The sequence below is a fragment of the Nicotiana attenuata genome, chromosome 11, assembly GCF_001879085.1.
Source record: "Nicotiana attenuata strain UT chromosome 11, NIATTr2, whole genome shotgun sequence".
NCBI lineage: Eukaryota > Viridiplantae > Streptophyta > Magnoliopsida > Solanales > Solanaceae > Nicotiana > Nicotiana attenuata.
The window spans coordinates 15,362,007-15,383,482 of NC_031999.1; the positions used below are offsets into that span (position 1 = coordinate 15,362,007).

Here is a 21,476-nt window from a genome sequence, read left to right on the forward strand (position 1 = left end):
TCGCATATTCGCTTTCGTAGCGCGGTTAGGACAATTTTATACTGTTTATATCATACTTTTTTTTAACAACTTTAATAGTTAAAAGCGGATAGGTAAAACATGAAAATACATATAAATCACAGTTTGTCCAAAATTAGCTCAAGCCAAGTTTTAAGTCAATAAAGCGACCGTGCTAGAACCACGGGACTCGGGGAATGCCTAATACCTTCTCCCCGGTCAACAGAATTCCTTACCCGAACTTTGTTTTCGCGGACAGATAAAAATAGAGTCAAACTTTTCTTTGACTAGGGATTCAAATAAAAGGTGACTTGGAACACCGAAAACCAATTCCAAATGGCGACTCTATAAATAAAATAATCCCTACTCAAATTTGTCACTTCAACTGGAAAAACTCTTTAACCCACCATAATATCCATACACATACATATTTTCCGGGGAGTAGAAAAGGGGTGTGACAATATAGAAGCTTTCTTATTAAGAGGAGGAAAAAAAGAAACAATTATGGGAGTAACTGAGGGTCAGGTGCTTGATAATCAGGTAAATTGGATGAAAAATAAAAAGAGAATGTAAAGTTCAGTTTTAACTTCTTATTTCCTTTCTATCTGGGAGAAGAGGGGGCATACTCAATTTTTAAAACCCAAGTCTATCACCAGCAAAACGAGATGATCATTCACTGATCTGGGTACGATGCAGCTAAGTCAGAAAACATAGTTATACTCCACCTATATGCACAAGGAATGTTCCGATTCTATAGATAAATCAAGTCGGGATGAAGTAGAAATAATCTCTGTCCTTACAGGTGGTTTGAAGCAAGTATTACTCGTTATTAAATCCCAGAAGTACCAAGTAAAACCATGCAATAAAGAAAGGATTTTGAAAGAAACATGAGATCATCACCATTAGTATACAACGAAGGTTTAGAATTCGAACTAGCTCAGGATGTACAGGAAGCGAACATTCACACTAGTACGAATTGGCTAGGCACCAATAGTATTACTTACTAATTTGCAAGCATCAACACTTACACTTGCATCCATTCCTAATTAACAGGGTTAGTTTGAAATGGTAATATCTCTCTGGAAAAGGAGATGTCACTGCAATCGGGGTATGTTACAACAATAATTACGGGCTGTCAACCAGTGCAAGGTTTCAAATATTAGCAAGGAGAGCTACTTTATATCGGCTAATGGTGTCTTAAAAATCAAAACTTACTAGTCAAAATTTGCAGGAATGTCAATTTCAGTTTTGGGAGCATTTCCAATATCAACTAGAGTTTCCTGCAGATCCAAGATTTCAGTGACAAAATGCATTCTAATCATTTCGAGTAAAAAGATTCAAAAAATCTATCATGAATATTATTAAGGAAAACAGTGATAATAAGGCTGTGATAACTCTCTAACTACTCTTACCTGCTCAACAAGATTACTAGAAGGACTAGTGATACCCACAGGTATCTCATTTGCATGATTGCTCCCAGCGCCGAATAGATTCTGAACCAAAAACAGCAAAAATACTGTAAGGTAAAAACATTTAACTAAAAATAGAGTTGCCTATTGCCATTCAAAGTATTCATGTTGAGATCCTCATCCAGTGTCAAGACAGTAATGTACTCCCATGTGACACCCAAATGGTAGAGCATCATTGCAACAAAATGATCAAATAGACACCATCTGGATAATTGGTTAAGTTGAAATTTAAGCCATATGGTGACAACTCCAAATCAGTTGGACAAAAGAAAATCAGCTGGACAATTGGTGAAAGCATACTATAAAATAACACTGCTACAGTGTCCTGTTTTTACTGACAGATTGCGTCAGTGGAATTAGAACAAAACAAACTTATTAAATTTTTGTTACTGAAACTGTTGGTTCTTGATAAAAGAAATTAAGGGAAATAACCGGGGAAGATGACAGGAAAATAGAAAGAGTATACTGGAATAGATGTAAAAGGAACTGAAGTTGAAAATTCTATGTGATTTTACTGCATTTGGACTACAAGTTATATGAGAAATACTAACTTAAAAGACCTAAAAATCAGCACAAAATCTGCTGAAAATAACAAACTCGTAGAGACTAGTTCACTCTTAAAGACAAGTTCAAAATTATTTCAAATTCAAACTAAATTACTGCAGTAAATAACTCTTAAGCTGAAACGGTAAAATAATTTTACTATTTTCAGCTTCTAAAGCATATTTCTAACACTCCTCCTTGCTTTTGAAGCTTCAAATTCTGAATTTATGCCTTGTAAACCTTTAACTGGAAGCGACTTTGTACGTAAATCTGCCAACTGATCTTGGGACTTGCAGTAAATTGAGTTCAATTTTGTATTTTGCTGCATCACATGATTGTCAATGAAATAAGTTGGCTCTTTTATCGGCTTCATTTTGACTTGAGGCTTGTCAACTTTCTTCCACATTTGCATTTTTCCTTGAGGCTTGTCAACTTTCTTCCAAATTTTGTTTTTTTGAAATATTGACAACTTCTTTGTCTAATTTTCACATATGTCCTCTTTTGGAGGATTATCTGCACTTTGTAGATTCTTTGGGCTCCATTCTTCATCTTCGGTTGGATCAAATGAGAAGTTTTTTACCTCTCATTTTAACCCTTAAAATCTCAAGTCCAGTTGCATCATAAATGGAACAATATTTATCTTCAAAGGATACTTTAAATCCTTTTTCCATTAGTTGTCCAACACTTAATAAATTTTGATCAATATCAGGAACATAAAGAACATCTGAAAGTTTCTTAGTACCTGACTTTGTTGGGATTGCAATAGTTCCTTTTCCCTTAGCAAAAATATAATCACCATTCCCAATTCTGACTTTCTTATTTCCCATAGACGTGAACTCTTTGAAAAGATTTCTGTCATATGTCATGTGGTTTGTACAACCACTATCAATCAACCAAAACTCAGATTTTTTTATTGAAAGAATAGTTGCCATAAACAAGTGATCTTCTTCTTCTTCTTCATTGGCGACTTGGGCATCTACTTCATGCTTTTGAAATTTGCCTTTGCAAATTACAGCTTCATGACCAAGTTAGTTGCAAATTTTGCACTTTGCATCTGGCCTCTTCCAACATTTGAACGGTGGATGACCTTTTTTGCCACAGTGCTGACAAGGTGGGTAATTTTTCTTTGCATTATTACCCTTGCTTTGAGTTCTGTGGTTGGCTGCCAAGACTACTTCAACCATACCATCTTGCCTCATAAGCCTCATTTGCTCTTGTGCCTGCAATGCATTTAACAATTCTGCTAAGGTAATCTTGGATAGATCCTTTGTATTTTCTAAGGTAGTTATGGATACTTCATATTTTTCAGGCACCGTAACAAGAATATTTTCAACAATTCTTGAATTTTTAAATTTAGTGCCAAGCAACGTTACCTTGTTAACAATGCCAAGCAACCGATCTGAGTATTCTTTGACGGTCTCAGATTCTTTCATTTTCTGCAACTCGAATTCCCTTATTAAATTCAGCACCTTCATGCCTCGAATTCTTTCATCTCCTGTATATTCTCCCTTCAGATAATCCCAGATTTCTTTTGCTGATTTGAGAGCCATAACTCTCGTGGAAATTGTTGCAGATACACCAGCAAACAAAGTTGCTTTCGCCTTTGATTTCCTGGTTTTCTTTTCCTTGTGACTCTTGATCTGGGCCACCGTGGGATTGTTAGGCAGCGGAAGAACATCCTCTTCCACGGCCTCCCAAAGATCTAAAGCCTCCAAGTAAGTCTCCATTCTCACTGCCCACAATTAAAGACTGGATGAGCCAATTGAGAAAAACTCGTTTCAGTCCCCATCTCACTCAAGAAAAGATTTACTTAGGTCCCTTAAGAAAATGGCTCTGAAACCCAATTGTTGGTTCTTGATAAAAGAAATTACGGGAAATAAGGGAAGATGACAGGAAAATAAAAAGAGTATACTGGAATATTCTATATGATTTTACTGCATTTGGACTACAATTTATATGAGAAATACTAACTTAAAAGACCTAAAAATCAGCACAAAATCTGCTGAAAATAACAAACTCCTAGAGACTAGTTCACTCCTAGAGACTAGTTCAAAATTTTTTTCAAATTCAAACTAAATTACTGCAGTAAATAACTCTTAAGCTGAAACAGTAAAATAATTTTACTATTTTCAGCTTCTAAAGCATATTTCTAACAGAAACTCATAAAGTGAATTCGTTGTTCTTTCTCGTTCAACCTTTCTTTTAATTTTAACATTATACTTCAGTGTAATTCCAATTTGAATTTAATGTGTACTACGATATAACCTATGAGGAAATATTTCAACCATTGATATTATAAAGTGTGTGCTAGAATATAGCATATGAGAAAATATATAACATCGTACACATAATTGAAAAAAAAATCAAAATTTACCTTTTCTACATCAGCACACTGATCAAGAGATCCTTCAGCAAAGGCCTTCATGGGATTGTCCGGAGTTCCCTGCAAGCAGCATAAGATGCCTGAGAGAGTATTTTGTAATAAAGTGCTTCCATATATGTTCATCCTAACAACTGGAGAAGTTTTGACCTTCTAAATTGGACGTGTGACATCCATGGATGTCTACCACATGTAAAAAACAAAACTTCAGTTTTCTAATGTATCAGGAACACTAAGGTGGATGAATGAGTTAACATTTTCAAGAGGTCCTTTTTGTGAAGGAGAAATAGCACGTATACACAGCCAATAACAGTATACTAGATATAGCATGTAGGAATATAGTTCTTCACACCACTAACAAATTTCTCATTCTTGCTGATGAAACATACCGGTTCTTTTGGTTCAACAGATATTTTCCTCGCTCCCTTGCTTAGATCTCTCAATGTTCCCTATACATCCAAATCAGCTGATTTGATTAGGCGAAAACAAATCCATTTGGTGCTTGCGCAATTTTTAATGTATTGGCCCAGAAAGTAGGTGAAAATAGCAGTTCATTTGAACTTCCCACCACCAAAAGAAATGAGAAGAAAATTGTGCGAAGAACCAAAAGATCAGGAAACTTCATGATCATTAAGATGAAGAGAAAGAAAAGATTGTCTTGCATACCTTGTTTGCCCACTTTAGTCCACATGCATTGCAGAGTGTCCTTGGTCCATCTGGCCCACGACGCATTGCTGGCGTACAATTTTCACTCACACCACAATGGTGACACTTTACAGGACTAATAATTCAGAAAGAATCAAGCAGGAAAAAAGATTGGCACTTTTGCGGTCAGAGCAGAAGCAGATCAGTTAGTAGAGGCTGAAGCAATAAAAGTTGTAAAAAGATGTAGACTCACACAGTTTCAGAATGCTGAGTGCCATCTCCTGCAAGGCTACTCTTGGCTGAGTCGCAGCTAGAAGATCCAGAACTTGCTTTCAAAGATGCAAATTGACCATTCTTCCGATGCATCCTAATATACATCGCCAAGTAAGTTATACTCAAAACCTAGACATTTATACCCGAAATTGCTTCTTGTTAAACTAAAAAAATAAGTTTCTTTAAATTTTGCTTGAAGCTTCTTATTATTATTATTATTATTATTATTGGGGGGGGGGGGGGTTTGTGGAGGAGAAGAAAAGCCACTGTGTTTCAGTCTTTCAAGGACAAATTCTTTTAAGCTCTACTTTTCCAAAGCAAATCGACCAAAATCCATGTTTCCTCTCATAAAGACATGCTACCAGTTCAGATCAAAATTATTGTCCTTTTCATTTTCAGTGTGGATGAATACTACGGCTTCCACTATATGCAAAATCTTAGCATGAGAAACCATCGACACAGCCAGGAACCTAATCCAAAACTTAAAGAAGAGATGAGCATTTGGCTGATTGCATATCAACCAAAGAACCGATCTTGTAAATACACCATTACTATATGAATTCAATCACTATATGAATTCTATTACAGAAGAAGATTTGAGGACAAACGGACATCATGTGAAATTGGAAAAACAGCATCTGTAAATGACATTGATACCATGTTACTAACACTTGAACATGAAAGAGTTTTTAAAAAGAACATCAAAAGAAAGCGCGCAAACAGCAATTCCCGTTCTTTATGATTGACAAACCAGTATCATCTTTTTATTATTCATATCATTGCCAGGAAGGGGAGCCTTGGATGCTTGCATTAGGGTAGGGTTGTCTACATCACACCCCTTTGGGGGCAACCCTTCCCCAGACCCTGCGTGAATGTGGGATGCTTTGTGCACCGAATTTCCCATTTCAATATCATTGCAAGGTTAAAATCTCAAAGAAAACCAAAATAGTAACAACACATACCATTTTACCTTTGAGCAACCTCCTTCCTGACACTATATCTATTTTCTTGTCAAAACATCTCTCCTTTCGCTTCTCTCGGAATCTAACCAAGGAGGCAAATCTTCTTGAATGACTAACTTGCTTTGGAAAATCAACAACAACAACAACGACCCAGTAAAGTCCCACTAAGTGGGGTCTGGGGAGGGTAGTGTGTACGCAGACCTTACCCCTTCCCTGATAGAGCAGAGAGGCTGTTTCCGATAGACCATCGGCTCAGGAAGATGGAAATAAACCAAGAAAAGAAAAGACAATTCATCAGTATTGTCAACATAACCATAGAAATAATATGACAGCATCCTAAAAACCATAAAATAGATGACAAGCAATAACAATAACCCGCAACTAAGATCAAGAGCTATGGAAAACAGTAAGGTTAGTGTGAACCACAAGCCGTCTAGGACCAACCTACTCAAACTCGCTTCACCCCCGGAATGGAGAAGGAGAAGCTCGACTACCACTCTATCCTACAACCCTAATGCTCGACCTCCAGACCTTCCTATCAAGGGTCATGTCCTCGGAAATCTGCAATCGTGCCATGTCATGCCTGATCACCTCTCCCCAATACTTCTTAGGCCGACCTCTACCTCTTCTCGTACCCACTAAAGCCAACAGCTCACACCTCCTCACCGGAGCATCCAGGCTTCTCCTCTGCACGTGCCCGAAATATCTGAGCCTCGCTTCCCGCATCTTGTCATCCACAGAGGCCACACCCACCTTCTCCTGAATATCTTCATTCCTAATCTTATCTATCCTAGTATGCCCGCACATCCACCTCAACATCCTCATCTCAGCTACCTTCATCTTCTGGATATGAGAGTTCTTAACTGGCAACACTCTGCCCCATACAACATGGCCAGTCTAACCACCGCCCTATAAAACTTACCTTTGAGTATCGGTGGCACTTTCTTGTCATATAAGACTCCAGATGCTAGCCTCCATTTCATCCACCACTCCTATGCAGTGAGTCACGTCCTCGTCGATCTCTCCACCCCCTTGAATAACCGACCCAAGGTACTTGAAACTACCTTTCTTGGGGATGACCTGTGATCCAAGCCTCACATCCAGCGAGAGATTTTCAGTCAGGCATTTCTGAAATTTTGGAGAGAATTTGTTCTCTGAGGTAATTAGCTTGAATCATTCAAGTCGACTCGTGTTGTTTATTGCTTGAATTAACTGATTGCAACTGTTCATTTGGAGCTCGAGGGCTTGACTCGAAGACTTAAATTCATTTTTCATTCTTGTTGCTGTTGCATTCTGATCGAGAGCTTGTCGTCAAGTTTTCAGTTGAATTGAATTAGTTTTGGAGAGCCAAAACTGAGTTGTAAAACTGCATTCAAGAACCACTGTTTGGGACAGCATTTAGCAACATCTTTCTGCATTGTATGCTCATATCACACCAGCTCTTTAGCTACTTCTTGTTGTCCAGAAATTGCAGCATCAAACAAATGGTTTAGGCTGCTGGAAATCCAACACTTTTGAGTAGTAAATCTGCCCTGTTTCAGCAGTGTTTGATCAGACTTCTGCATATGTTTGACAGCCTAATATCATCAATTTGGAGGAGTGTTTGAGCAGGAAAATCTGCACAGTTTGGACTGAGAGTTCAGCATTGTTTCTACATCCGTGAGCTTCTGAAATCTGAAGCCTTGGACTAGCATTAGAGCAAAGAACCGGGGAAGATGACAGGAAAATAAAAAGAGTATACTGGAATAGATGTAAAAGGAACTGAAGTTGAAAATTCTATATGATTTTACTGCATTTGGACTACAATTTATATGAGAAATACTAACTTAAAAAACCTAAAAATCAGCAAAAGATCTGCTGAAAATAACAAACTCCTAGAGACTAGAACCCCGTTTGGCCATGAGTTTTGCCAAAATAAATTTGGGATTTATTTTCAAAACTCATGTTTGGCCATAAAATTTGCCCATATTTTGGCCAAATTCCAAATCCCAAATTTCAAATCCCCTGATTTTGGACCAAAATCCCAAAACTTGGGAATTATTTACATGTTTTTCCAAAATAAAGTTGGAAAATACGTTTTGAAAACGTATATCCAAACACATTTTCATCTTCAAACCAAACTTCACCCAAATCAGATTTTTCAAAATAAATTTGGGATCTATGGCCAAACGCTAGCTAGTTCACTCCTAAAGACTAGTTCAAAATTATTTCAAATTCTAACTAAATTACTGCAGTAAATAACTCTTAAGTTGAAACAGTAAAATAATTTTACTATTTTCAGCTTCTAAAGCATATTTCTAACACTCCTCCTTTGCTGCATCTCATGATTGTCAATGAAATAAGTTGGTTCTTTTTTCGGCTTCATTTTGACTTGAGGCTTGTCAACTTTCTTCCACATTTGCATTTTTCCTAGAGGCTTGTCAACTTTCTTCCAAATTTTATTTTTCTGAAATATTGACAACATCTTTGTCTCATTTTCACATATGTCCTCTTTTGGAGGATTATCTGCACTTTGTAGATTCTTTGGGCTCCATTCTTCATCTTAGGTTGGATCAAATGAGAAGTTTTTACCTCTCATTTTAACCCTTAAAATCTCAAGTCCAGTTGCATCATAAATAAAACAATATGTATCTTCAAAGGATACTTTAAATTCAACACTTAATAAATTTTGATCAATATGAGGAACATAAAGAACATCTGAAAGTCTCTTAGTACCTGACTTTGTTGGGATTGCAACAGTTCCTTTTCCCTTAGCAAGAATATAATCACCATTCCCAATTCTGACTTTCTTATTTCCCATAGACGTGAACTCTTTGAAAAGATTTCTGTCATATATCATGTGGTTTGTACAACCACTATCAATCAACCAAAAATCAGATTTTTTTATTGAAAGAATAGTTGCCACAAACAAGTGATCTTCTTCTTCTTCATTGGAGACTTGGGCATCTACTTCATGCTTTCCTTGAATGCATTGATTCACTTCGTTATACTTGTGCTAGTTCATATTGTTGGAGATTAATATAGAAAACATGGATAAATGGGTTAAATCACTACTGAATATGAGGTTGGGGTTATCTTGTGCAATGTGATCTTCATTGACGTGGTATTGATGTCACTTCTACCTTAATTCAGATGAACTCGAATTAAAGTTTTCTCTGAACACTTTAGCTCTATGTTTATGTGCTGCAACCTTTAATTCAAAAATAGATTTATTATGATGTTAGGCCTTGGCTATAGACTATGGCTTGGTACCATAATTTTTTTTTGTCGCATTGCATTTCTTTCATATTGGGGAATCTTGGAGCAACGGTAAAGTTGTATCCGCGTGACCTATAGGTCACGGGTTCGAGCCGTGTAAGCAGTCATCAATGCTTGCATTAAAGTAGTCTAGTTGTCTACATCACACCCCTTGGGGTGTGTCTCTTTCCCGGATCCTGCGTGAACGCGAAATGAATTGTGCATCGGCTGCCCTTTTCTAGGAATTATATTTAGGAAAAAGATTGTTTTATNCCAATTGGTGCAAAGTGTGATACACGAGGGTTGAGCGACATCAACTGAGTTGGTGAGGACTTTTTACTACTAACTGTTTGCTCATTTTGAGGTATCATGGAGTACGGACAAACTTCTACTCCTAATTGTGATCACGGAGTGAGACTCCGATGCATGATGTTGTTTCTATGCTTTATGACATAAGCGAGAAGGTTACCAACTTAAGTGAGAAGGTTACCAATATTAGCATACGGCAACACCAAACGGATGCAAGGTTGAATTCCATGATAGAGGAATCTCACTTGAGGCAACAAGGAAGGGAGCGTAGTATGACGCTTACTAATTCCTCTACTACACCCTCTCCTTCACAAGTGCGACAAATGCTTCAAAGGAAAAATTTGCAACACAACCAACCCAACAAAATACCAGAAAACTTACCAAAGCGACCACTTCCACCAAAGGGACCTTATTTTCCTCCACCAAACTACCGTCCACCTACCAACAACCAACACAAGCCACCATTTAGACCTCAAGTACACATACCCATAATACCACCACCCCAAATGACCCAACCTAGACCACCAATGAATTTACCTCCCCAATGTATGCCTCAAGCACCACCAATGAGGGACAATCTCCCTCCTCCACCACCCATACCACCTCAAGAGCCTCGAATGATTAACAACCCACTTTTTCAATATGATCATGAGACCACCTTGAATGAGTTGGACAACATCCAACAAGTTTTCCATGATAAATATAGGGGGAATAAAGTGAACCAAAGGGGAAGAGGCCAAATGAGTTTGAGAACGTCCTTGAAAAATGCAAAGAGAAAAAGTAAGGATGAGAGACAAAAGATAGAGAGTAGTGAGGGAGAGAAAAGTGACAACTCTAGAGTGGATAAAGGAGAGAAAGTATGGAGTGAAGTGAGTGAGTTGTCACAAGAAAAGAGTGAAGAGCTTAAAAAGAAAATGAGAGACTAGAAAGAAGGAAAACAAAAAGAGAGTGAAATTTTTCCTTATTCTAATGCTAACAACCTTTCTTCTTTCTCTAGTTGTTTTGTATCTTGTGAAGGAACTTTTGGAGGTGAGCCATTAAGTGAAGTTCAATCTACTTTGATGAACTTGGAAGAAGATCAAGCTACGTTTTCGAGAGAACTTTTGAAATTTAATGAGTAAGTTCAAGGTAAAGAGAATTTCACTTTAGAAGAGCTTCAAGGTAGCATAGCTTATCCTTCTACTCGTGATACTTTAGTTGATTGTGGTGACACTTTGAGTTTGAAATATAGCTATGATATTGATGAATTTGATACTTTTTTATCTTGCAATGAGAAAAATAGTTTTGGCTTGCAACTAGCTAGGAGTTGTTGCGCATTACTGGATGATTCTAGTTCTTTGTTTAATGAATCCCTAGCTAGTGATTTGTGTGATGTTGAATCTTATGATACCCCACCTTTATGGGATGATGCATGTGATGATTCTTTTGACTCTACTTTAACTTTGTTGGAAGAAAGTTTTGACCTTTACGGAGAAATGAGTCAAGAAGAATGTGTTGATGATTCTTTTGATTCTATTTTCATTCTTTTGGCAAAAAGATTCAATTTTTATGGTGAAATGAGCAAATGTGAGTTTAGAGATGCCTTGTTGGAGAGTGAACAAGTTACTTCTAATGACATAAATATAAAAGAAAAAAACTTCCATTTGTATTCCAATGAGTTAACTTCTCTTGTATTTGATCTTGATGACTATTATGCATATTTATGTGATGATTTTGTTGAGTGTGAAAAGGAAAGTAAATTTTTTGATGCTAGGACTAGTATTAATTGCTTTACTTATCTTATTCCTACTTTTGAAAGAACATTCTCGTTGGATTTTTCCAATGCTTCGATGAGAAAAGGTAAGAATGTTTCTTTTGGTATTTTGAGTGACCATTTTGAGCAAAAAGAACCTAACTTTATTGATTGTTTTGTGAAGGTTCAACATGAGAAAGTTTCTAAGGGTAAGAAAGGCCTTGAACTAACACTTTGGCATACTTTTTATCAAGAGCTTTTTGTTTTAATTTTCCCAAAAGCAAGAATGGTATGTACGTTTGGCTTATGCTTATTTTGTGTTTATCTAAGGCCATTGAGGTAAAGAGTTTTAACTTTGAGTATTATGATATTCTTTATATGATGATTCATGATGAGCATGGCATATCTCTTAAGTTGTCATGTGAAGTTGTTGGAAGGTGTGTAGATATTTGGAGATTAAAATTTGTGTTTGACCCCGGAGTTGCTTCTTATCATGGTGAAGTGTCTTTCTTTGAGTTGGAGAGTATGATTTTTATTCCTTCTTATGACACTTGGTTATACCATAAAAGTGTGCACTTTGTTGAGGATTTGACAATATTGTGGTTTTGTTGGAAGCATGAAACTTTACACTCTCTTAATTCTTCTCATGAGTATTATTTTTCTTATAGTCAAGTTTGTGTCATTTGTAATAGAGATGTGTTCTTTATAGATTATGACACTTGGCTATATCATAAGAGTGTCATTTTTGAGTACAAGATTGTGATCTTTGATCTTTTAGCTTGGACATAAAATACTTTGATTGTGATTGGCTTGGTACTTATGTTTGCCTCTTTCTTGGTTTTGCAAGGTCCAAATTCGAGGACGAATTTCTTTCAAGTGGGGGAGGATGATACATGCTGGATTAGCATGCCTAAATATTTCCAAGTCAACATCATAGCATTGGAGTGCTTTAAAGGAGTCAAGATCAAGAAGGCTATACTTGTAATAATTGACTAAGCTCCTTAGAATTTGCTTAGGAGTATTTGGGTCATTTGTAGCCAAATGCCCACTCTAGTATAAATAGCCCTTAAGGCTTTTATTTTAGGTAGACTTGATGAATGATAAACCTTGAAGACATGCAAGTCTCACACTCTTTCCTTATCTTTTAATTAATGCATTATGTTTATGCCTTTAATTCCTTTATTGCTTTGTTTATGCTTTCATTAGTGCTAAATTAGTCTTAGTTGGTGAGCAATTAGTAGTGAATGCTTAATTTCTTAATTACTTTATCCGGGTTTTCAAGAGTTGTCAATCTCTTGAGAGTTTTCATAGCTTATGGTTACAATTGATTGAGTTCATAGAGGTAATTAGGCTTCATAGCCTAATTGGTTCTTGTTCTTCAAATCAATTGTAGGTCGAGCTCTTATTGTTGATTCCGCGTATTTTGTCATATCCGTATTTTGCTTCATAGTTTGTATCATGAAACCCCAAGATTTCTTGGCTTTTTCTGATTCTTTATATCTGAGGAGCTGAGTAGAGTCATATCGCAGGAAGCAGCAGTTTATAAATTTATATAGCAGGAAAGAAGGTGCAATGACATAAAATTTTCCAACTATATTCTCAAGTAATAGCTAGAGTAACATCTTAGTAAATGGGTGCAGTAGAAGGATATTCTCAGCCAAGTTACTACATCCAAACTTATCCTAGGATGTAGAGTTAGCTAGACACCGTTTCTATAAAGTGTCTTAGTTGGACTGGCAAAGGGACAAAGGACCAAAAGGAAGATGGAAATCTTAAAGAATCATACAATTCACTAGAAATATCTGAATACCTTAAAGTAATAACCTACTGATTACGGGACATAAATGACTTTTTTTAGGCCACTTTTAAGAGACATATTGAACAAGAGTAACTGTTGAAGCAGATCATATCTGAAAGAGCGAAGATAACCAAGTAACAATGAACGCAGATGCCTCGTAAAGAAGCCCTTCTCTTCGGATGCTTTGCATGTCCCTAAAATTAGAAAACTGCAGTAGAAATTTAAAGATAAAATGTTTTCTTAAAAGGGAATAAGACATAAAGATGTCCTGAAGGGGATGATTTGAGGTTAAGGCATACAAGTTCCCAGGTATCTTAGCCACACACTTAGTGTCCGCCTGCCCATCTGCTCTATCACTCACAAGCAAAGGTTGTCCTCGTGGGCAGTAGTATGCTGCTCTATGGGTTAGTCAAGTTACGTGCAAAGTAGCGAGATACCACAAGTCCACAATCTTCCAAAAATAATAAATCATACTTATTCCTCTTATTAATAAGGGACAGTTTGAGGAGCTTGGGGTCGTCAGGGGCTTTTTGGGAAGACTGAAACTGTTTTTTAGGGTTACTTTGGGAAAACTGTAAATATTTTAATCTACGTGTATATCCCTCAAAAAAATCGGCGCCGCACAGGTTAGCCTAACACACTGTTCATACTTGAAAAGTAAATCTCCTTCTAATCTATGATTTATCACAAGTTATACCGTCTGCTTTTCGCTTGCTCTTTTTCTTGCACTTCGTTGGATTATTGTGCTAATTATCCTTCTTTCTTATCTTCTACTTCTTGTACCATGATTTTCATCTTTCATATGTTTCTAGGATCTGACATTTGCTGAAACCATTAAAGCCAAAGCTTAATGGAGTAATAAAATCAAACACATCAGAAAATCAAAAAGTGAAATATTAATTGGGAACTGACCTCACTTGCCTTTTTATTCGCTGTATCAAAATTGATTGTAAAACCTAGCGGAAACACATGTTGCTCTCCGTCAACTTTGTGTGCTAACATGTAATAGGTGACACTCAATGAACTTTTTAATCTAAAATCTATTGTTTTTATCGGACCATTCTCTTGGACTTTTGGGTAACTATTTGATGTTGTAACTGAAGCTTCAGTTTTTTTCCTCCACTTCTTTTTGCGCGCAAGATTTTACTGAAGAAGAATTGGGTAAAAGTCCTTAGGTAAAACGCTATAGATGTTTGATAAATTATTTAAAGAAACAAAAATTTTCATTGAACTTGCAGATTACACAGAAAAGTAATTTATCCTTGCGGTCTCTCCATCTCAAGAAGTAGGCTGATTTGGTAAGATATTTTTTTCCCTTACATTCATGTTTTCAATTTCCAGTAGATCTGGTACTCTATTTGCTACAGATTTTTCATGTTGTCTTATTTAGATATAAGATTTTGAGAGCATCAGATTTATTTTAACTTCACACTGGCCTCAAGTGACATGTTATAAGCTAATTCCAGTAAAATGTGAGAATAATTGTCAAGATGAACATTTATCATGAAAAAAAGATAAGTTCGACAATGGTTTGCTCTCCATTAAAATATCAGATATTGTGAAAACATATTGTAATTTGGCAGCATATGACTGTATACTTTCTTTAGATTGATTACTTCAGCTAAAATTAGTAGAAGTTAACCAAAGAGATTAACTTCAAACAAGATAGAAACCTGCTGAAATTATTATAGCTCACATAGTCATCTGCATCATAAATGAATGAAAGAATATTTTTAAATCAGGAACGATTGAAAGAAATTTTCAAAAAAGAATGTAGTTGTTGATAATGGAAGTAGGCTTGCTAAGTAATTAAATGCGATTTAAATATGCACGTCTGGAATCAGCTGGTCATTTAATACTCGAAAATTAATTTGTGAAATGAGCAATCCATGTCTAAACTTGCTAACAAGTAGATAAGTTGAGTTTGTGGAACTAATTATCAGGCTTGTTCTGCTTCAATATAGGGTTCATATTTTCAGTTAGTCCATTTGTGGCAATTCCAGAAAAACTTTAAAGAATTTCTGCATCTTTGGATTAGAGGTCAACTTAAGAGTTTTTCTTAGAAGTGAACCTCTTTTTGATTAGTGAAATAAGTATGAGGTCTAGTTCCTGGATAGGAAATTATTGAGTAGCAAATCAGTACTAGAATATCTTCTGCTTTATGTTGATCTCAGGTACCTGCTGAAAATAATTTATGCTTTTGAGTGAAAATTAGTAGAATAACTAAGATATGGGCAAACTAGAAAATTATATTTCGCTTATTCTTTTAGTTTCCCAGTTTTTTCTGAATTGCTATATATTACGCTTCATTTTAGGTCAAGGTGTTTTAACATTGTGGCTGTTCATGCAAGTTTATTCTTCTTTTCTGTCCATTTGTTTGCTGCAATTTTTCGTAACTCAGAGACACTCTGTGATGTATCTTTAATTTATGAGTAGTGTCTCTTTCAGGTTATGTCTATGGATACAAGTTGTATTTATTTTTTCTACTTTTTTTTCCTGCCTCTTTCCTTATTTCTTTCTCAAGAATAGCGGATGGTCCTGTCCAGTGATTTCAACTACTTCATGGTTTAGAATAGCAAGATTACAAAGTAACATCTAAAAATGGGTTGCACTCATAGCATACAACATTTCTCTAGGTTTTTGAGCATATTAGATAAGTGAGTCAAGTAAGTCACCAATATCTCAATAGGTCTGAAAACCTCGTGGTGGTAAAGAATGTCATGCTTTTGATATATCTATATTTTTTTCTTTATATTCTGAGTTAGTTATTACAAAAAAATATTGCTATAGATTAGAGATAATGAAAAGGGCATCAATCACACAGGTAGCATAAAAAACATAGAAAAACAGGCAACGCGACAATTTCAAGATTTAACCATATACTCCTCTTCTTTTTAGCCGTGATAGCTTTTACATTACTTCTCAAATTTCTTTGGCCTTTTTGCAAGTAAATAGCAGCCTCTGGAAAGTGTAATTTTGACGTCATTTCCTGCACTATCTTCGCTTCTTTCAACAACTTCTCATCTTCCAGCATTGTAACATTTTTAGTGCATTTAAATTTCATAGTATTTTTTTTAAGTACACTATAAAGTTTCAATTCCCCCATTTGTCTACCGAGAACTTCCCTGTAAGTTTTTATTTTGCAAAATCAAGTTCAGAGCTCAATCTTAAGGCAAGTTTGACTAAAAATTTATACTTGAGCCATCCATTTGTTGACTCCAGATGCAATTTGCTCCTTTAAGTTTTCCTATCATTTTTCATCAACTTTAGAAGAAGACAACTATTTTCGTATCAACAAAAATTATTCTAAGAATTTACATGTAAGTGCTAAAATCATAAAGCTAAAATGTCAAATATGTTCATTAGACATTGTACTATGTTAAACTTTACCTAACATATAGCAACATAGAAATTTTGTTTATGTTCCGGGCTCTTTGATGAGCTTTTATTGCGGGTCTGCTGGCTTTTTTTTATCTTTTCAGTTCACTAGAAGTTTTGTTCACACTTGGTACATGGTAATAAAAATTAGATTCTGCAGGTTTCTTAATCAACTTAACTGCTTGAACTCATGTTGGTTCAGACCTCTCTCTTCTGCATATGTGTATGTGTGTGCTCTCTCATCTTATTTCTGTTATGTTGCTGGTTTTCATGCGAGAAGAGTTCATCGCTGAAGCCTCATGTCTCTGAGATGTCTACTCCAGCAGTATAATTAAACTGACTGTTCACTAACTCGGACAAATCCTCATTACTAATACAATATTTTTATTTCTTGAACTCTGTCCATCAGTCCTTTAATTCGCGGTGAAACAAAGGAGAAGAGGCTCCCAAATTGGATTGCTATTTTTTGTGAATTGAAGTTGGTTTACCTTTTTGGTACTCATAAATGTCATGTACTGAGCGAAAAGGTTTGCTATTCTTGAACTGATTCATATGAAATTTGAACTCTACAGCTGATCTAAAGTTCTCACTTGAATGATATTTGCTCACTGTTTAAGAAAACACTTAATCTACTAACTGTGAAGCCACTATTCCTAGAAGTTCAAATGAATAACTTTATTTTATTAGATCACGGCATCATTCTATCATTTGCACTTAATAGGCCTGAGATTTGATGTATAGCTCTTTTCTTTGTAATATTTTATTCTAATGTAGTTCTCCTCTTACCTTACAGAAAGAAAAGAAGAAAACCAAAAAGACTCTGCTGCAACATACAGAAAATAAGAATATTACTTGATGGTTTGTATTATGCATATGTGCTACCTCTTACTTTCGCCAATTCAGATGATCTGTATTACACATACGTGCTAAGACTTATTTTACTATTGCATTTTTTGGATCAGCTTATTGTCTCGGATATTAGGCAAAAATATTCTGCTTCCTAAGAGGACGAAAACTACCAGGGACCTGAATTGCAGCAACAAGAAGAATCACATATTGATTTCGATGCTTGCACAATATATTTTAGATTCGTTTCATTCCATTTGACTTTTGATGCAACTTAAAAGTTAATCAATTGTGTTCTTAGTTTTGCAACATTTTAAATCAGATTATATGGTATTTGTTCAAATCTGTTTCGTGATCAGCGAATAGAAGTTCTATACATTAACAATCTGTTTGGATCATTGTTCCCCGTCGTTTTATAACGTATTGTATTGTACTGTATCGTATTGTACCGTATCTTTTTATGAATACGATGTTTGAATAGATTGTATTGTTTGTCATTGTTAAATAATATTTTGCTGTTTGATTTGACCGTATCGTACTGTACTGTAACTGATAAGTTTACTAAAATACCCTCAATTATTTAAATATTGAATTTATCAAAAATTATGCATAAAATAATTTTTAAAAAATAAAACAGAAGAAGGCAAAACACCTTAAGAAAGCAGAACAGAAGAAGGCAAAACAAAGGAGCACAACTAATTAGAATTGAGTTAAAAGCAAATTAGGAGAAAAAGTAAAATAGAAGGCGGCACACCTTTAACGTTGGCGGCAGAAGTACCGGAAAAAAACAAAGTAGGTTAGAAGTTGGAGACTTGGAGTTAAAATAGAAAAAAGGTAAAGGGTAAAATAGAATTGTGGAGTAATAAGTTAGGGTATAATTGGAAAGAAAAATAGGAAACGATCTCACCACACCAAATCGGTTGTTTCAAAAAAGGGGACTTTTCATTGTTTCGGAACAATGGATTTAACAATACAATACAACCAATTTTAATGAAACAATCAAAACAAACATTGTTTTGGGATAACAATACAATACGATACAACGAGGAACAACCATCCAAACGAGCTGTAAATCAAAAACTAATAAGGTCTTGGGCCCGGGCCCGGGCTCAGCCCGGGCAATCTCCAACTAGTTTTTTAATAAATAAGAGTTAAAGATTCAATTTTTGTCCCAATCATTCTTTAATCAGGCTTCAACAATTACCATACTTAAACTAATCAATAAATAGCAATAACACAATTATGGCAAAATTCATCGAGCACGAAAGTAGCTAAAGAGTATACGCAGAGTTCCCTACATTTGCACACGACAAGTCACTTGTATAAAGCATTAATTTAAAGCAATGAATCTATGATTTGATGGAAACTTCCAAAAAGAGAAAATAGAAAAAGAAAGTAAATATCTTTCTTAAAGATAGAAACTAAGGTACCTTCTCCTGAGTGACAGCAGGAAAAAAATACACTTCACCTTCAAAAGCAAGAGTAAGCTCACTACTTCTAGAAACTTCCACAACTCCACCACCTCCCCCATATTGATGGTGATTTAAAACTTCGTTCGTATTTCCTCCGCCTCATCCATAGTTTCTTCACCTCCATCAACCTCATACGTGCCGTCGTCATCCTCCTCCTCCCTCTGTATCGACTGTAACAGCGCGTGATCTTCGTACAAACGCGACTGCAGTGGCCGTGGATTCGCCGCCATCATGATACTCTCTCTATATATCTATATATACACCATGAAAATTGAAAACCTAATCCTTCAAAATCACTCTAATTTCATAATTAAAAGAATCATCTTTTCACAAACAAGAAAAAAATCTCCGAATTATCTTCGTTTATAAGAAATATATGAATTCTTAAGTAATTGTGATGATATTTTCATTCGAATTTCATGATCAAAATTCAGCTACAGACAGCAAAATGATGGACGAAGAGGAAGAAAGTGTGAAGGAGACAAATGTTCGTTTTAACAAAATGCATCCTAAAATTGGAAAATATTACAGCTTCTGCCATTAGTGTTTCCTTAAAGAGACTTTATTTGGCATTTTTTAATATGTTCCACTTTGAGTATTGAACTATTGATTAAATTAGCTATGATCCAGTACAACAGGGTGTAGCTAAATTCGACATTAAGTTGATTTTAGCCGCTAATTCGTTTGACAACAAATTAGAAGGAAAATTGGTGGCTGTGATGCAGTAGAGCTATAGGGGAGTGTATAGCTGATAAAAGTGTAGTGGGGGTAATATATAATAGGATTATCCGGAGAAGATCTTGGATTAGTAGCCTGTTTGGCCAAGCTATTTTTTGGGTCAAAAGTGTTTTTCTTGGCCAAAAGCATTTTTGGCAAAAATTAAGGTGTTTGGCCAAGCTTTTGGAAGGAAAAAAAGGGGGGAAGTGCACGGTTATGTAACACCCCGTAAATTCGATATCACGACCCCAATCCCGGTCGTGATGGCGCCCAACACAATGCTAGGCAAGCCCGACCATTCCGACACTCACAATCCCTTTTATAAAGTTTATACCCAATTAACATGATGTAATGTCGATTAACATAAGTGTAACTCTGCAACAATAGATAATAACAGTGCGGGAACTAAGAGAAAAAAAAATATCAATACAAATCCCACCGATCTGGTGTCACGAGTCAAGAGCCTCTACACAAGTCTGAGGAACAGCCTATACAAAAGATAGTCTAAAGTGCTGAAAGTAAAGAGGATAGAGGGAGAAATCGAGTCTGCGAACGCCGTGCAGCTACCTCGATGACTCCGGTGAAATCTGAATAGCAGCTGAAAGTTCAACTATGCCTCCGGGATACCTGTATCTGCACACATGGTGCAGGGAGTAAAGTGAGTACTCCGACTCAGTGAGTAATAGCAATAAATAACGACTGACGGGAAGAAAACTCGTAAAAACACTACGCAGTTCTATATAAAACAGTAAGTACATCAAATAGCAGGTAAATGAAGAAGTGAGGTAAACATCTCTTAAACCGGTTCTCAACTCTTTTACTTCTGACAATAACCGATAGTATGATTATACCGCTGCGGCGTGCAGCCCGATCCGTACTGAATACTGCTGCGGCGTGCAGCCCGATCCGCATATATATATATACACATATACTGCTGCGGCGTGCAGTCCGATCCAATAATAATAGTCGACTGCGCTCACAGGGGGTGTGCAAACTCCGGAGGGGCTCCTACAACCCAAGCGCTATATCACTGCGGCGTGCGGTCCGATCCATATAGTATGCTACTGCGGCGTGCAGTCCGATCCATATAATATACTACTGCGTCGTGCAGTCCGATCCATATAATATACTACTACGGCATGCAGTCCGATCCATATAATATATACTACTACGGCGTGCAATCCGATCCATATATGTATATATACTGCTGCGGCGTGCAGCCCGATCCGATATATATCAAATACCCTCACTATGGGGTCCTCGACCTCTCTCAGTCACTATAGACATGGCCTCTCGGGCACACTCAACTAAAACAGGGTTCCCAACCCACAAGTCATTCTCATTAGGAGTTACCAATTTCTAAAGTCGGTTCATATTATGTTTATCAGTTAAGAACATGACTGAGGGTATGATTTTTAACGAGTAAAGTGAGGTCAACCAGTACAACTACCCCTAAGGGTTCTACAGATCGGCACAAGGCCCCAAACATGGCAACTAGCCCAGAATACAATGATATTAAGTAAATCTCAGTCAAAAATATGGTAAAATCATCAATCGGGATGGACCAGGTCCGAATCTCCAGCAATATCAGACCCCACGTTCATCATGCAGCGTGTGTCTCATCTTAACATAGCACCACGTTGTGCGAATCCGGGGTTTCAAACCCTCAGAACATCATTTATAACCATTACTCACCTCAAGCAGGCCGAAATCCTAGC

General features: G+C 36.3%; 1 protein-coding gene and 1 long non-coding RNA gene across 10 annotated transcripts; one reads left to right on the forward strand and one right to left on the reverse strand.

Moving 5' to 3' along the window:
* On the reverse strand, positions 841-19,571 carry LOC109234162 (GATA transcription factor 25-like). 8 transcript variants are annotated; one of them, XM_019400032.1, is made up of 9 exons: positions 6,476-6,816; positions 6,270-6,351; positions 5,288-5,401; positions 5,056-5,170; positions 4,779-4,838; positions 4,384-4,452; positions 1,410-1,490; positions 1,213-1,277; positions 841-1,094 (listed from the first exon to the last, which is right to left on the reverse strand). In XM_019400032.1, exons 3-9 carry the CDS (start codon positions 5,398-5,400, stop codon positions 1,040-1,042), a joined length of 558 nt encoding a protein of 185 aa, XP_019255577.1. In that variant the 5' UTR covers position 5,401; positions 6,270-6,351; positions 6,476-6,816; the 3' UTR covers positions 841-1,039. The 8 variants fall into 8 exon arrangements, 7 of the variants coding, with proteins under 7 accessions (XP_019255577.1, XP_019255574.1, XP_019255575.1 ...); XM_019400029.1 differs by lacking the exons at positions 6,270-6,351; positions 6,476-6,816 and adding an exon at positions 19,000-19,571; XM_019400030.1 differs by lacking the exons at positions 6,270-6,351; positions 6,476-6,816 and adding an exon at positions 19,000-19,571 and having other exon boundaries at positions 841-1,129.
* On the forward strand, positions 13,812-18,079 carry LOC109234164. Of its 2 annotated transcripts, XR_002069149.1 has the most exons (4): positions 13,812-14,643; positions 17,133-17,250; positions 17,517-17,581; positions 17,686-18,079. It is a non-coding gene; the product is annotated as an uncharacterized LOC109234164 (long non-coding RNA). The 2 variants fall into 2 exon arrangements; XR_002069150.1 differs by lacking the exon at positions 17,133-17,250 and having other exon boundaries at positions 13,822-14,643.